The sequence below is a fragment of the Clarias gariepinus genome, chromosome 6 (genome assembly GCF_024256425.1).
Source record: "Clarias gariepinus isolate MV-2021 ecotype Netherlands chromosome 6, CGAR_prim_01v2, whole genome shotgun sequence".
NCBI classification, from domain to species: domain Eukaryota; kingdom Metazoa; phylum Chordata; class Actinopteri; order Siluriformes; family Clariidae; genus Clarias; species Clarias gariepinus.
In genome coordinates, this window is record NC_071105.1 from 24,518,344 (window position 1) to 24,535,071 (window position 16,728).

At 36.9% G+C, this 16,728-nt stretch overlaps 1 protein-coding gene across 2 annotated transcripts; it reads left to right on the top strand.

Annotated features, from left to right (window-relative positions):
- The first annotated feature begins 4,275 nt into the window (after positions 1-4,275).
- Positions 4,276-13,968, top strand: tnnt2b (troponin T type 2b (cardiac)). 2 transcript variants are annotated; one of them, XM_053498901.1, is made up of 14 exons: positions 4,276-4,507; positions 4,815-4,857; positions 4,999-5,009; positions 6,279-6,335; positions 8,699-8,725; positions 8,847-8,868; positions 8,958-9,018; positions 9,238-9,354; positions 10,276-10,353; positions 10,430-10,537; positions 10,620-10,732; positions 10,937-11,027; positions 11,353-11,393; positions 13,532-13,968. In XM_053498901.1, exons 2-14 carry the CDS (start codon positions 4,829-4,831, stop codon positions 13,569-13,571), a joined length of 795 nt encoding a protein of 264 aa, XP_053354876.1. In that variant the 5' UTR covers positions 4,276-4,507; positions 4,815-4,828; the 3' UTR covers positions 13,572-13,968. The 2 variants fall into 2 exon arrangements, with proteins under 2 accessions (XP_053354876.1, XP_053354877.1); XM_053498902.1 differs by having other exon boundaries at positions 4,276-4,503.
- The last annotated feature ends 2,760 nt before the right edge of the window (positions 13,969-16,728 follow it).

Consider the following 16,728-nt stretch of genomic DNA (forward strand, 5'->3'; position numbering starts at 1 on the left):
ACTGGGAGAAATGTTGAGCTCACATGCTGCTTCTACTGTATAATGCTAGGTGGCACTGGAGACAAACATTCACGCTCAACAATCTGATGAAATGCAGGAGACACGCCCTTGTCACAATGTAACTTACAATAGTTGTTCGAAAGGTGTTTTGAAAGGCAGTTTGAAAGGTATGGCAATTACCTTAGTGAATAATTATGGTGAGGATTTTGAATTGTTCCATCTGAAGACGTTGAAAAATCAGAGCATGGGAATTTTTCATCTTTTAAAAAAAGAATTTGCTATGCCTGCACTTTATTATTATTATTATTATTATTATTGTTGTTGTTGTTGTTGTTATTGTTGTTGTTGTTGTCATTGTTTTAATCAACATTCACCTATATGATCCTAACAGAAACAGTGTTATACAATTAGTGATTTATTACTACAAAAATCTGCAAAGCTAATATTTAACCATACAATAAATTTTTAATTTGTTTCTTGTTTTACATAGTAATGGCTTACCTAGTAGTAGTAGTAGTAGTAGTAGAGGGAAGAAGAAGAAATATGACGCACCTTTAAAAACCTTTAAAAAATGTTAACGAACATTTTACATATAAACCTTATACATGGTTGAATGTAATAATATGCATAATCATGTTAATAAAAAATCCAACATCCATTTAGCATCATGTTTTGCATGATTGTAAAGCATTTTTTATTTGAATATATAAAACATATAATAATTTACATAGTTGAATGCATTATAGTTTCATGATTTTCCTGTTTGAAGACACCTGAAGCATCTAGTCAAGTTAATGTTTAGTATGTCTTAGAGTGGGGATATCACGATCAGCATTCCTTCAACCTTACATACAGCCTACAGTTATTTTGCTTGTCATGATGGCTAAACATTTAGCATACATTAAACATGACGCATTCGCAGGATAAAAGATCCTCTCCACAAGAGATATTTGTATAGATAATGGTACTGACAATCTAAACGAACCATTTGCAAAAGAAAAATCCTACCCTAGAGCATTATTAAAGGGTTAAAGGGTTAAAGTTTTCCCCAGACGAAAAAACTGGGAAAACCAAAAGGGAAAACTGAAAAATTTCATTTTTTTCCCCCTCTAAGATCATATGACTTACTACTTAAAATTCATTTTTTAGTTGCTGCATTTGAAATGCATTCCTTTCTTGTGGCTCAGTCATTGAGCACTTAAGCAGTTGTGGTGGGGTCTGATTGCCTTTGTCTAAACAGCCAAAGGAAAGAGAAGACTTTTTTTATCTAATTACTTAACACGCAATGACATGACAGAGTAGGCTACTTACTTTTAAAAGATAAATTGCCCATTAATCACCATTGTTGTAACTTCCTTTTTTCCCCCACAGATTACGTAATAATCAGAGTAAAGCACAGCACTAAAAGGTACGAAATGTACCTTTTATCATTACTTCTTTGCAGTATTAGCATAACACCTTGAAAAAAAACCTAACCATAAACATTCATCTAAAATGATAGAAATACTGTACAGTAATTAATAATATTTGCATGCAAAGTAGTAGGCTTAAGTAACAATCTATATAAAAAATATATAATTTAGTACAAATAAAATCCATTAGTGCAATGTTTTACCATAGATATGGGTGCTTTATACCCAGGAGTGAAAGTAGTTTTAAATTCTTGTACTTTAGCTAGAAAAAATATATATATAGGTATGTCTCTACTTAGTTGACTTGAGCATAGCCTCACATAAAAAAAGATAGGTTGCGATGTATAGTCTCTTGTTCCACACACTCTAGCCCTGTGTTAGAAGCTGGTTTGCTTTCCACCCTAGTTTGTTTTGCTTCGGTAAGGTGAGTCATGAACATGAACACACTGGTCACGGTAACTATCAGTAATGAATGATCGAAACACAACACCAGCAGCTTAAAGGTATTTCAGAATGACTTAGAAGCAGTTACTAATGAGACAAAGTGCTGTTGAAAGTGCTTCAGTGACTGGTTTTGAATATGTGTTCTAGCAGGCGGTTGCTCTTCTCGTTTTCCAAAATTTTCTGAACCACACGGGCCAACTTTTACTCATGTTCATACTTTCATTATTGCATCCATTTTATGCCTTCTGTAACACTTGCATTGCACATTTGTGAGATCCATGTGCAGTTTGTTTATGCAATTGTCAGAAATTGTCAAAATTCTGAATCAAATCCAAAACAGTGCAAGGTCAAACACAGTAGAAGCAAACATAATCAAATCCCCCAAATAAACAAACCCCAGGAAGAAATCCAAAATAGTAATAGGAAATACTAGTAAACAGGTAAGGTAACAAATGCAAAGAAAAAATCTGAATGGCTAATCTAACATATAAGAAAACCAGAAATCAGACAGTGAATGTCATTTATTTGTTGGGAGCACGGCCGTCACTGTGTTCTTTGTAGAAATTTGCTCAAGGCCTAAATGGATATTGCACGTGAGAAACTCCAGTTGAGTTTGGTATCATGGCTGACCTTGCACTCTGACCCTAGCTTTCTTACAAGCTGAGATATGTGAAGAATTTCACTGTGCTGTAAAGTATAGGTGACCAATAAAAGTATATATATTACTACATTATTAAAATATTGTCAATGTAAAAAACCCAAAAACATAAAAAAAAAAATTCTCGTACCCCCTTTATAGACAAATACCTAGAGTACAAAGGGAGCATTAACCAGCCCATGTAGCATGCAGCGATACTTCTATCGTCCTAATAATTTACAAAATGGTAATTGACATTCATTTCACTCTATTATATGCTTATTACCTTGTACAGGAAAACATTATATGTGTTCCAAGTTAATTAAAAATATTTGCTTTTCTAAGGAAGTGGCTCCCTGAACAAATTGACTTGTAAATGGGAATCAGGATGTCTTTATTATTTAATGACTTATTGAGTCTCTGGTAAAACATGCATTTTAATGTGGGCTTGCTCCAAATGCTTTCTGCTGCTGCTGTGTGAAAAAATTAATGCAAAATCAGCTACTGAATTGGTTAGAAAATTGGTTAAAACATTAAAATGTGAGTAGCCTGTTCAAACAAGGCGGTGGCCAGATGGAGTGGTCTTTCAAGAATTTGTCAAGAACCAAAAACTGGTACAACTTCTTTACAAATCATCATATTTAGCAGGATGAACTAGACAATGTTGGAAGCTATTACCTTCCTGGTTTCATAGGCTGCCTTTCAGTCATTTCTTTTTAAGGCGTTTTTGTTTACATTAGATAAGATGTGTTTGTTTGTTTATGATGGAAAGTTAAATCTTTTCATTCAGGGCAACTGCACCGTGTTAAATATCACAAATAGAGCAATTTTAATTGTTTGTGGTTTTTGTATATATATAATCTATAATTCAATATTTTTGGCGATTAATTTGTACAAGGTTAAGAATCAGCAGCTAAAAAAGAAAAAATATATTTTGCTATCGCTGAAAAAAAAATTAAAGATTAAAAACATGTTTCTTTATTAATAGGATACCCAGGAAATGTAAAATAAATAAATAAATATAGGTAAAAAAAATTGTCTGCCTTTTACAGCAGATAAGATCAGTCCACATTAGTGATTCATCAACAGTGCATTGTTAGTGTGTGTCAAAGCAGCTGTCACTAAAACCACCTCACCTGGGGAAATAGAGAATTCTCCAACCCTCAGCATTCTCACTGTGAGGTAACCCGAAAACAAACAGGTCATCAGTGCATTGGACTAAAACTAAATAATGAATCATATTGTAATATGAAAAAATAACAGATTTCAACTTTCAACCTTATGCGTTTATCAATATTTATATGCATGTGTATATACTGTACATGTGTTACTGTATAAATGTATGCTATAAAGCAAACATTTGGTTTGTTTTAAATCCCCCAAAAATCCCCTTCTCTCATATGATTGGTTCACCCTCATACATTTCACAACAACTATGAATCAGGACAGCCATTTTTTCGATTTTAATCAGCTTGTAAATGAAATAAAATTATTTTGTTGTCTAAACACATGCTCATCTTGTTTATGCGGCTACTCTGAGCTGTGATCTGGCAACGTTGTTTTCGACATGACAGATCAGAGGTTTTGGAATGGCGTCAGGCAGCCATGTGGCCTAAGCTCACAATCTTTCAGCTTCCCCTGATAAAACTGATTGAACTCCCATGAGCCACATGTACTTTAGTTTTGAATCAGCCATCCACACGCCATATCTTCCCCTTTAAACCCTCTTCAGAGCAGAGCTGAGACAGAGAGCCATGTTAGGCAGATTAGTTCGTTGCTGCCCAGTTGTGCATATGCTGTATAAATAGACACATTGGATTGCTATTGTTCCGTACTGAGGCATGTGTGCACTCATACTACAGAGTGTTTTACTAACTATGTAAAGCCCTAAAGTTAGTCATGTGATACAAGGACAGTTTATAAACCAGTTCAGATTTGATTCAAGGTCCAGATTGAAACAGGGGGTATTGTAACCTCCTAAAGGATCCCCCAGATCTACAGAAAACAAAGGCAGGTAAAATCAGACTATTATTACTTTATTCATAATTAATGTCACGTTAAATGCATGAGGACATGAATATGACTTTTCGCTTATCGAGTATTATTTGAATAATTTGTGGGATTATAATTTTTTTTGATGGTATAAAAGATTCCATGTTGCTGATAATCTTAGAAGTTGTTGTTATTGACATTGTTGTGTTAAAAAAATTAAAATAATATTTTAAAAATACCTATATTTAAAATAATATTTTATTTTTTTAAATAATAATAATAATACACGAGGAGAAGAAAAGCAAACTGTTTATCTTTACATGAAACAGGTCTTAGTCCAAACATGTCAGATACAGAAGAAGTTCAATATGAGTAAGTACTGATAAACACAATGTTGTTGTATATTGTAAATGCCCATGCATAAATATTGATTATTAATTATAACCAATAATTGACATTACTACAGTGTGTGGCAGCTAAATAATAATTCTTTCGTTTGTGTCTGATTTTCAGGGAGAGTGAGGGTAAGAGGCTACTGCAATATTACTAATACATCACATGATGCAAGTACTATATATATATATATATAACTTTATCAGAGCAGAACAATCAGAGCAGAACATATTGAATACAACACGATAAATCCTTCTATATCCTGAAAATAAAGCTTATCCTGCACCAACATAGGGTTTGGACTGTTTATCTGTTTGTGAGCTCACTGGTTTTCTCTAAGCATTGATAATAATCTGGCAGGCAACTTTATGATCCTGCCACAACAGGACCTTCAGACAACAACAGTGATAGAGCACCACACCCACTGGAGTACATGTGGACTACACTTTCCATAATGTCTGTTAGAAAAGACTGAGCAGCTTGCATGGGTGTGGTTTTGTTTGGGCAATGTCGACTCAGCCCAGTCAGGAATTGCTGCAGGTTTTGGCAATGGAACAAACACACAGGAATGAAGCATTGTGTTACAACGTGTGATATGTGTGTGTTTTTTTTTCCTTCAGCGCTCTTTCTATTTCTGAGCTCAGAGTTGTTTCTGAATAAGGAGTGGTTAAGTCTTAATATGAAGTAACAATCGTACCTGTAATAAATAAAGACATTTCCCACTCAACTTAAATTTCAAAACAATCCAATGCCTTTGCTCTTTTAAAGTTGTTTCTACTGACAAACTATGTTAATGTCACTAAGCTATCAAGTTGCCATTTTGTTCTTGGCACACAGTTGTAATCGCTCTGCTCTGGTTAGCGAGAACAGTTTCTTTGTGTTGGGAGAACGAGGCCGAGCCACAGTATCTGAGAACCCTAGAGAGAGGTGCTGTTGTTAGCTCCACAATGCTAATCTTACTCCATCTCCTGCTTTCAATACTCTGTAGACAAGCTCAGTGCTAATGCTCTCTTTCTCCTGCAGTGAAAGGCTTTCAGACTAGACTCCAGGTCTTTGTCTCCAATCTGGGACAAATTGTCATATGACCCAATTTATAAGATGCACATATGCTAGCAAGTAATACTCAGCTTTTGCATGCATTGCATGCATCTTGATGCACAATAATATTAAGTTGGTGTCAGTGTGTGTGTGTGTGTGTGTGTGTGTGTGTAAGAGAGAGAGAGAGAGTGTGTCTGCTACTGTTGCATTGCGTTATGCTTAATTGTCAATTTGGTGAGCTGTGGGTGGGTGTGCATCAGGTGTAGGCATTAGTTGGGTGTGCATGCAGAATAATTGGCTGTATTTTTATGGCTGTGAAGGATGGCTGCAATCTCACTGTGCTGTCTGCTTTTTTTGCACAGAGGAGATTGAGGAGGGGAATCAGGAGGTAGAGGAACAGGAGGAGGAGGTGGAGGAAGGTAGAGCCGCTTCAGCTAATGCTAATGATGTGGTGGCTTTACTAAAAAAAAAAAAAAAAACTTAAGACCAACAAACTGTAAATCTCCGAAGGTACAATGCACTCCTAATTTATTATTATTCCACTGAAATGGAATGCACGGTGCAGGTCATAACCTGGCCGATAAGCAGAAAATCTGTGCTGCTGATAGAATGGAGGAATCATTCTGTCTCAAGAGTTTTTTTTTTAAATCTAAAATCTTCTTAAGGTCAATACCTGTACAATATAATGAATTATATACATAATGTGTCTAAAATAAACTGTTTCTCTCTCTGTCTCTCGCTCTCTGTCTCTCAGACTCTATCTGTATCTCTGTTTCTCTGTCTCTTGCTCTATCTGTCTCTCTCTGTCTCTCTCTCTCTATCTGTATCTCTGTTTGTCTGTATCTCTCTTTCTATCTATTTATTGTTCTGTGTAGACATGTTGGATTGCTATTGTTCCATACTAAGGCATGTGTAGTCTGCAGTCATCTATCTCTCCTATCTATCTCAATTATACAACTTGATATTGCTTGCTTTTAGGAAGAGACATTAAAAAGTTTTGTCTGTTTAACTTACGATCGTGACATTTACCAGTATTAGTGTCAGTAAGTAATACAGTATGTCAGTAGGATGTGAACTTAGCTTGCTGTCACATTTTTTTATACGAAACAGAACTGAAAACCATTTAGCAAACCACTTGATTGCCATTTTAATCCCTGTCTCAGTTTTTGTATATAACCATCACAGCTGTTAGAAAACAGCAGTTCCCCAGCAGTAGCTTAGAGGTGAATTAGAAGTTAGTAGCAGATAATGATACAACTACAGCTGGACCTACTTTTAAACAGGGACTGTCTTTCTTATATTATCTATATTTGTTTAAAGAGATATACATTATTGAGGAAAAATAGAAGAAATATATTAAGAAAAATATATATTCGATAATATATTAAATAAAAATCTATTAACTTGCTGAAAAAAACATTTTAGCTTTATTTAATTTGACATTTGTATGTTCTTTAAGTGAGTGTTGTATTGAAAATTGTTTCCAGCAGGATCTAAATTTCTGCACTATCTGACTTTTTCTCAACCATGTCACAAAATTTCTCTTGAAGCTGTTGCATGCCAAAAATATTATTTTTGAAAAGAAATATCTGGAAATGACTGCACTATGGCTGCAAGTCCAATATATATATATATATATATATATATATATATATATATATATATATATATATATATAGGACTTGCAGACTTTTATAAGCTGTCCTTAAAAAAACTAGAGACAGTTCTATCTATCTATCTATCTATCTATCTATCTATCTATCTATCTATCTATCTATCTATCTATCTATCTATCTATCTTTCTATCTATCTATCTATCTATCTATCTATCTATCTATCTATCTATCTATCTATCTATCTATCTATCTATCTATCTATCTATCTATCTATCTATCTATCTATCTATCTATCTATCTATCTATCTATCTATCTATCTATCTATCTATCATTTATTATTTGTGTGAGTCTAATAGCTCCTGACAGCAAAGTAAGCTTTGCAGACTCTAATATTATTCCCCAGGCAGTCAGAACAGTCACAACTATTCTCATTTCTCATGGCCAAAAGAAACGTTGCAAAAAAAAAAATAAAAAAAAAAATAAAAATAAAAAATAATTGTATATATATATATATATATATATATATATATAGATAGATAGATAGATAGATAGATAGATAGATAGATAGATAGATAGATAGATATTAGACAATTCTAGCAGAGAGAGAGCCATGAGAATGATTTGACTTGGTGGATCGCAAGCAGACGTTGCCAGACACTTTGGAGTTGCCAAAAATACTATTTCTAGTCTATGGAACAAATTGCGAACAACTGGTTCTAATGCTGATTGCCCAAGATCTGGAAGGCCAGGAGTGACAATGCCAAGACAAGACAGACTAAATTGATGAAATCATTTGAGAAATCATACAGAACATGCTGCCTCCAGTGCTGCTGGTATTTCCGGCATAACAAACGATAAGTCCTCTGACTATTCAACTGTTTTTGGCTGCAGCTGGACATGTTGGGTGTGCAAGGAGGCCATATTTTGACTCTACTTCATTGTCAACATTAGTGGCATGAGTTTTGAATTTCTGGTGCTGATGGATAGACAGATTTTAATTTTAATTTGTCCATGAGTATAGCTTTAATGATGAAACATCTGTTACTCTCATTGTGTAAGAACCTTATTCTTAATCAGTATTTTATTTCGTCTCTGTTGGGCCTGTCATAATCCAGCCTCTTATATTTATAAGAAAATATTACCTAAAGCTTTTCTCTTTGTGTAGGTGTGGCCCTAGAACAAGGAGAGGAAGGTCAGGAAATCATAAATATTATGATTTAGATTTTTTAATGTTTTATGTTTAACCTAAAATACTGTAGTTCTCAGACTTTTCTTTCTCTGTCGTTCTTCTTTATAATCACTGGCTGATACAGAAGAAGCAAAACCAAAGCCAAAGTGAGCGACTGTGGGAAAGACCTATTAAAATGTTATACATAGTTTAGGTGAAAAAAACGGGGTGTTTAATGTTATTCTTCCATTTTCAGAGCCTTTTTGCCACCCATGGTTCCTCCCAAAATACCTGATGGGGAAAAAGTTGACTTTGATGTGAGTACAGGTTGAAGCATGACTGAATATCTTTTTTTCTTTAATCATAACATGATTGCCAGTTTCAGTTCATGTATTAATAGGTTTGAATAATAATTAATAAAGAATTATTATTATAATAATAAAAAGAGTTACCACATATTTTGAAGAGATGCCACTGTAACTAACACATTACTACTGTAAAACTAATTATGGAATGTTTTGGTCTGGGATGTGCAGGATATTTACCGTAAGCGCATGGAGAAGGACCTGACAGAACTCCAGTCCCTGATTGAAGCACATTTCGAGAGCCGCAAAAAAGAAGAGGAGGAATTAATCGCTCTTTCCAATAGAATGGTGAGTTACAAAAAGAATTGGGGTGGGGGGGGGGGGGGTCATAACAGTTTTCAGAAGAATAACCATCATCATGAGCGATGATCATGTTCCTACATCTCTAGGACTCTTGCACTCTGGTCATTTTTCTTTTTCTTTTAATCAGGGTATGCACATTAATCCAAAATTGATTTTACATGGCTGAGAAGGCAGCATAATAATTACGAACATTAAAAAAACAATGAGATGCAGACCCAAACTAGCAAAACAGTAATGTGATAATAAACTAAGATTTCAGTTGTAGAAACAATTTTCTTTCTTTTAACACATGAACAATACAGGTAAAAATACAAAGCAAGTTGAACAAGAATTGTGTTATATGCACTAGAATGTAACTCTCATTGCACTCAAGGCAGATGTAATTTGAGAAGGCACAATGGTGAGTTCCGGCACCTTTAATGAACCTTTAAATACAAATAGTAAACAGTATCATGAAACATGCATGAACAAAATATCATAATTTGAAATGAGAATCAACAAGCTTTCAAGTAGGTGTGGAGTTTCAGATTATCGCCCTTTGTCTATGCAGGTTTTCTCCAGGTTCTCCAATTTCTTCCCACCTCCTAAGCTCATGCCAGTTGCTGTATTGGCAATGCTTACTTGCCCCTAGGTGTAACTGAGAGTTTGACTATATGTGTGCATGATGCCCTGTGATGGACTGGTGCTTCATCCAGGGTGTGTTCCCGTCTCACACCCAGCATTTCTGGGATAGGCTACAGATTTACAGTGACCCTGATCATGATAATACTTTAAAAAAAAATTAAAAAAAAATAAAATGCATGAATAAATCAATTTCATTGATTGTTATATTATAGTCACTGTTTACTTGTAGGGCTTTTTTGTGTTTCAAACATATTTTAAGTTGAATTCTGTTCTGAAAATGAGGAAAAACGACGGACGGAAAGAGCAGCGGAGCAAAGAGTCCGTGCAGAAAAAGAGCGAGAGCGTCAGATGAAGCTGGCGGTGAGTCAACCCTCGAGGTCAATTTAATACTTAAAGAGGTTGTTTCCAGAAAATTAATGAGATGTGTATACTTCAGGAAGAAAAGGCACGGAAAGAGGAGGAAGAGGCAAAGAAAAAAGCTGATGATGATGCCAAGAAAAAGAAGGTTCTGGGAAGCTTACAGTTCACCGGTTTATTCCAAAGGGTAATGCTCGAGAATCTGCTGATTCTTAAATGTTTCTGATTTTCACTTTGTTAATTCGATTATTGTCTTGGTGTTTTCAAAGACTGACAAGCGGGGAGGACCGAGGAAACAAACAGAGAGAGAGAAGAAGAAAAAGATCCTTAGTGAGAGACGTAAAGAGCTAAATGTTGAAGCCATGAATGCTGAGATGCTCAGGTACAGGGCTGCTAGAAAGGATCCACACTGCATGTACTGCATAAGCCTGTGTCCTTCAGCACAAATGAGTCACAATTATGCGGAAAATGACTCCAAAAAAATATTTGGATCTACTGTATAAATGCTGTAAGGCTGCAGACAACCGAACTTCGTCTTCATTTCAGAGACTGGTTCATCCTGTTTATCGTGTCTCATGTCTTGCAGAGAGAAAGCCAACGAACTTTGGAAGTGGATGTACCAACTCGAGGCAGAGAAATTTGAACTACAATACAAATATGTACGTCAGAAATATGAGGTAATCTATTCGCTGTGAAAGTGAATGCAACAAATCAAATCTGAAAGGAACACTCAACAAAGGTGTTAGCTACATAGGGCAGAAATTATAACCTCTTTTGCTACATTTTGTACGAGCGTCTGCTGACCGAGCTGTTACACCATAACTCACACTAGCCCTGGTATTCATACCTAGGCCAGAGTTGGCAGAACTACATGGTTCTCCGTGCTGGATATCTGGTCTACACTGGATTGCTTCCCAGATATTTGAAAGCGACATACATACTTTGTCTAGGGGCTATGTGTCTATCTCTGTTTCGGTGTCATATCTCTGATTCTGTCTCTAGGTCACTGTTCTGAGAAACAGGGTCAGCGACCACCAGAAAAAGTGAGTAGTTGTGATACATGATGTTTTTAGCAATCTTTAATCTGATTTGTCCGCATTTAATAAAGTAGGCCATTCACTTCCACTCAGCAGTTACAGTTAAGACCCTGAAAGTGTCCAGGCTCTTCGTCTGTCTCTCCGAGTTTGCTGGGTTCCTAAATATTTAGTCCGAAGTAGCAGCTGACTTTCATTACGGCACGACCTCTGAAGCAGGCCTATTGGGATCTACTACACAATAGCACTGTGTTAAATAAAGGTGTCTCAAAAAAGCAACACTGCATGGAACACATTGAGAGACATTCAACCTGGGTGGATACAGTTGCGAAGAAAAGACAGGGAGGAAGGACAGCTGAGAAGCCTCACTAAGCCATGTGTGTAGTCAGCCAGTATAATTATACAACCAAGTATTATAAAATAGACAACTGAACTGGCATTCAAAACATCAGGCTCTCTAAATCTACTAGACACTCAGGCAGTGTCCCTAGCACAAAGGTAATAATAAAATAATATACAACATGCCATGACCCCTAAGGACAGAATGGCATGCTGGATGAGAACACTTTAAAGATTACCCATTTATGTATTACTATATTGCTAAAAGTATTGCTCACCTGCCTTCACATGCATATGAACTTGAGTAACCTCCAATTCTTAATCCATAGGGTTTAATATGATGTTGTCCCACACTTTAACAGCTTTAACTCTTCTGGGAAGGCTTTCCCCAGGTTTAAGGGTGTGTTTATGTGAATTTTTGACCATTCTTTGGGATGAATTAGAGTGGAGACTGCGAGTCAGGCCTTCACGTCCAATATCAGTGTCTGACCTCACAAATGCGCTTCTGGATGGATGGATGGATGGATGGATGGATGGTCAAAAATTCCCATAAACACACTCCTAAACCTTGTGGACAGCCTTCCCAGAAGAATTGAAGTTGTTATAGCTGCAATGTCTGGATCAACATCATATTAAACCCTATGGATAAAGAATTGGATGTTACTCAAGTTCTAAACATATGAAGGCAGGCGAGCGAATACTTTTGGAAATCCTACATGTATGTATGCATGTATGTATGCATGTATGCATGTATGTATGTATGTATGTCTGTATGTATGTATTTATTGAGTTTATCTTTATATCGAATATACGTGACTCCTAGCAGATCTGCATCAGCTTGCAAAAGTGCATGCGTGTAGTCACCACTAATTTATGTAATGTCTTGGATGAGATCCAGAATGACCTTTTCTTTCCTTCTCTAATCATTTCTCCGCTGCCTGTTGTTATGGTCTAAGGAGAAGCTGCTAAAAATTCCTGCTTATTTTCTGCTTCATGTTGGATGACCTCCGTATAAATCCCATCTATCATTTCAAAGAGGATTAAAACATTTCTTTAAGCCTCTCCCATGGATCAAATTAACTCCCTCAGTCGTTTTTTTCCTCTCAGGGATATGTGTCAGAGGTAGATCAGAAATGCCAGAGAGCCTGTTGTAGGCAGGCTGGCACAAGGCAGGTTGATGACTGAGTGTCGTGAGATAGAGAGAGAGAGAAAGAGAGGAGGGACAGAGACAGACAAACTGAGACAGACAGAGGTAGTCAGAGAAGGGGAAAACAAAGTGACAGAAGTCATCATTTTGTAGTGAAAGGTTAAGGGCGTGGTGCCGACATCTTGTTTCTTCCTCTTTTTTTTCTTTTTCTATTTATTTTATTTTTTTAAGAGCACAAACAGAAGTCGGTGCATACCAGTTTTTTTTTAACTGGATGGTGTGGCAAAGATTACAAGAATTGGGAATTATTTTTTACATTTTGTAAATAACAATAATAACCTTTACACATGTATATTTTAAATAGATACATTTGTCAATCATATTTTATTACACAAATTGTACAAATACAAAATAATACATACTGCAGGGTGCTATGTCCATTAGTCTATACTTTAAAAACAGCATTTATATGCTTATAATAAACAATTTTATAAGTGGAAAATAATTTTAAAAAATAAGATAATTTTATTTTTTATTTTACTGACTCAACAATGGGGAAACCCAGTTCTGCTTAACCTTTTTAAAACTGAACAATGCTCTTTTTAAAATCTGTCTTATTAGTTATATTTTCTTCTTGTTTTATCTGTCTGCTGTTTTTCAGTACCAAAGGGCCTCGGAGCAAGAGAGGTTTAAGAAAATAGAAAGTCATCACCAATGGGACATTTTAAGGAGGCCTTCTTAAGAACAAACACAGTGATGAGATGGCACAATTATGATGACAATAAATAAATACATTTGAAATAAAACTTCATATGAATTTAGTTGGTTTCAAGCAATGTCAATTCCTAGTGATGGTTATCTGTATTGTTTAAAATTTTATAACAGGTTCATAAAAGCAATCAAATTAACAGAATGTACATATGTTCTGCTTCATGACATGAGATGCATCTTAAAGTGAAGATACTTAAAGTTAAATTTGTGCAAGTTTCTCATGTAGGTTTGAAGAACTTGGAATGACAAATGGCCATATTTACACTAGTACCTATACAGCGCTAAACACAGTTGCACATTGTAAACCAATAAATCATGATGAAAGTTGTTATGTCTGTTTCCTCAAGCTTGATAATAGTTTAGTTCTGTGAAATTCTGAATTGCACACTCAAGTTATCAGTGAGATAAAAATGTCACCGTTAATCAAAAGACAAAGCATAAAAATGTAAGGACTGCAAGTTGATATTGTGTTAGGAGCATGAAATATTTAAATTAAGCAGAAATCCTACATAAAAGAGTTACAACATATCACTCAGTGTACTGGGATCAAAGCTGCTGAAAGAATAATAAAGTTAACATTGTGCATTTTTGTATATATATATATATATATATACACTCAACAAAAATATGCTGATCTGACATCATGAGTAGTGCACAGGTGTACCTTATACTGCCCACAATAAAAGGCCACCCTGGAATGTGCAGTTTTTTGCTTTATTGGGGGTCTGGGAACTCAGAACCGGTCAGTATCTGGTGTAACCACCATTTGCCTCATGCAGTGCAACACATCTTATTCGCATAGAGTTTATCAGATTCTCAATTGTGGCCTGTGGAATGTTGGTCCACTCCTCTTCAATGGCTGTGTAAAGTTGTTGGATATTAGTGGGAACTGGTACACGCTGTCGTATACGCCGGTCAAGCACATCCCAAACATGCTCAACGGGTGACATGTCCGGTGAGTATGCTGGCCATGCAAGAACTGGGACATTTTCAGCTTCCAAGAACTGTGTACAGATCCTTGCAACATGGGGCCGTGCATTATCTTGCTGAAACATGAGGTGATGTTCATGGATGTATGGCACAACAATGGGCCTCAGGATCTCATCACGGTATCTCTGTGCATTCAAAATGCCATCAATAAAATGTACCTGTGTTCTTCGTCCATAACAGAGCCTGCCCATACCATAACCCCACCACCACCATGGGCCACTCGATCCACAACATTGACATCAGCAAAGCGCTCACCCACACGACGCCACACACGCTGTCTGCCATCTGCCCTGAACAATGTAAACCGAGATTCATCTGTGAAGAGAACACCTCTCCAACGTGCCAGACGCCATAGAATGTGAGCATTTGCCCACTCAAGTCTGTTACGGCGACGAGCTGGAGTCAGGTCAAGACCCCGATGAGGACAACAAGCATGCAGTTGAGCTTCCCTGAGACGGTTTCTGACAGTTTGTGCAGAAATTGTTTGGTTATGCAAACCAATTGTTTCAGCAGCTGTCTGAGTGGCTGGTCTCAGACGATCTTGGAGGTGAACCTGCTGGAAGTGGAGGTCCTGGGCTGGTGTAGTTACACGTGGTCTGCGGTTGTGAGGCCGGTTGGATGTACTGCCAAATTCTCTGAAACGCCTTTGGAGACGGCTTATGGTGGAGAAATGAACATTCAATGCACGAGCAACAGATCTGGTTGACATTCCTGCTGTCAGCATGCCAATTGCACGCTCCCTCAATGCTTGTGGCATTTTGCTGTGAGACAAAACTGCACATTCCAGGGTGGCCTTTTATTGTGGGCAGTATAAGGTACACCTGTGCACTACTCATGATGTCAGATCAGCATCTTGATGTGGCACACCTGTGAGGTGGGATGGATTATCTCAGCAAAGCAGAAGTGCTCACTATCACACATTTAGACTGATTTTTGAACAATGTTTGAGAGAAATGGTAATATTGTGTATCTGGAATGAATTTTAGATCTTTAAGTCCATCTCATGAAAAATCGGAGCAGAAACAAAAGTGTTGCGTTTATATTTTTGTTCAGTGTATATATACACTCACCTAAAGGATTATTAGGAACACCATACTAATACGGTGTTTGACCCCCTTTTGCCTTCAGAACCACCTTAATTCTACATGGTATTGATTCAACAAGGTCCTGAAAGCATTCTTTAGAAATGTTGGCCCATATTGATAGGACAGCATCTTGCAGTTGATGGAGATTTTTTGGATGCACATCCAGGGCACAAAGCTCCCGTTCCACCACATCCCAAAGATGCTCTATTGGGTTGAGATCTGGTGACTGTGGGGGCCATTTTAGTACAGTGAACTCATTGTCATGTTCAAGAAACCAATTTGAAATGATTCGAGCTTTGTGACATGGTGCATTATCCTGCTGGAAGTAGCCATCAGAGGATGGATACATGGTGGTCATAAAGGGATGGACATGGTCAGAAACAATGCCATGCTAAAGTGTGCCAAGAAAACATCCCCCACACCATTACACCACCACCACCAGCCTGCACAGTTGTAACAAGGCATGATGGATCCATGTTCTCATTCTGTTTACGCCAAATTTTGACTCTACCATTTAAATGTCTTAACAGAAATCGAGACTCATTAGACCAGGCAACATTTTTCCAGTCTTCAACTGTCCAATTTTGGTGAGCTTGTGCAAATTGTAGCCTCGTTTTCCTATTTGTAGTGGAGATGAGTGGTACCCGGTAAGGTCTTCCGCTGTTGTAGCCCATCCTCCTCAAGGTTGTGCGTGTTGTGGCTTCACAAATGCTTTGCTGCATACCTCGGTAGTAACGAGTGGTTATTTCAGTCAAAGTTGCTCTTCTATCAGCTTAAATCAGTCGGCCCATTCTCCTCTGACCTCTAGCATCAACAAGGCGTTTTCACTCACAGGACCGCCGCATACTGGATGTTTTTCCCTTTTCACACCATTCTTTGTAAACCCTACAAATGGTTGTGCGTGAAAATCCCAGTAACTGAGCAGATTGTGAAATACTCAGACCGGCCCGTCTGGCACCAACAACCATGCCACACTCAAAATTACTTAAATCACCTTTCTTTCCCATTTTGA

Bases quoted from the DNA above. Each gene is read 5' to 3' on its own strand.
- tnnt2b (XM_053498901.1), top strand. From the start codon at position 4,829: ATGTCAGATACAGAAGAAGTTCAATATGA. The intron at 6,336-8,698 runs GTAGAGCCGCTT...CTCTTTGTGTAG, and splicing joins GGAGGAGGAGGTGGAGGAAG to GTGTGGCCCTAGAACAAGGA. The intron at 10,354-10,429 runs GTGAGTCAACCC...TGTATACTTCAG, and splicing joins AGCGTCAGATGAAGCTGGCG to GAAGAAAAGGCACGGAAAGA.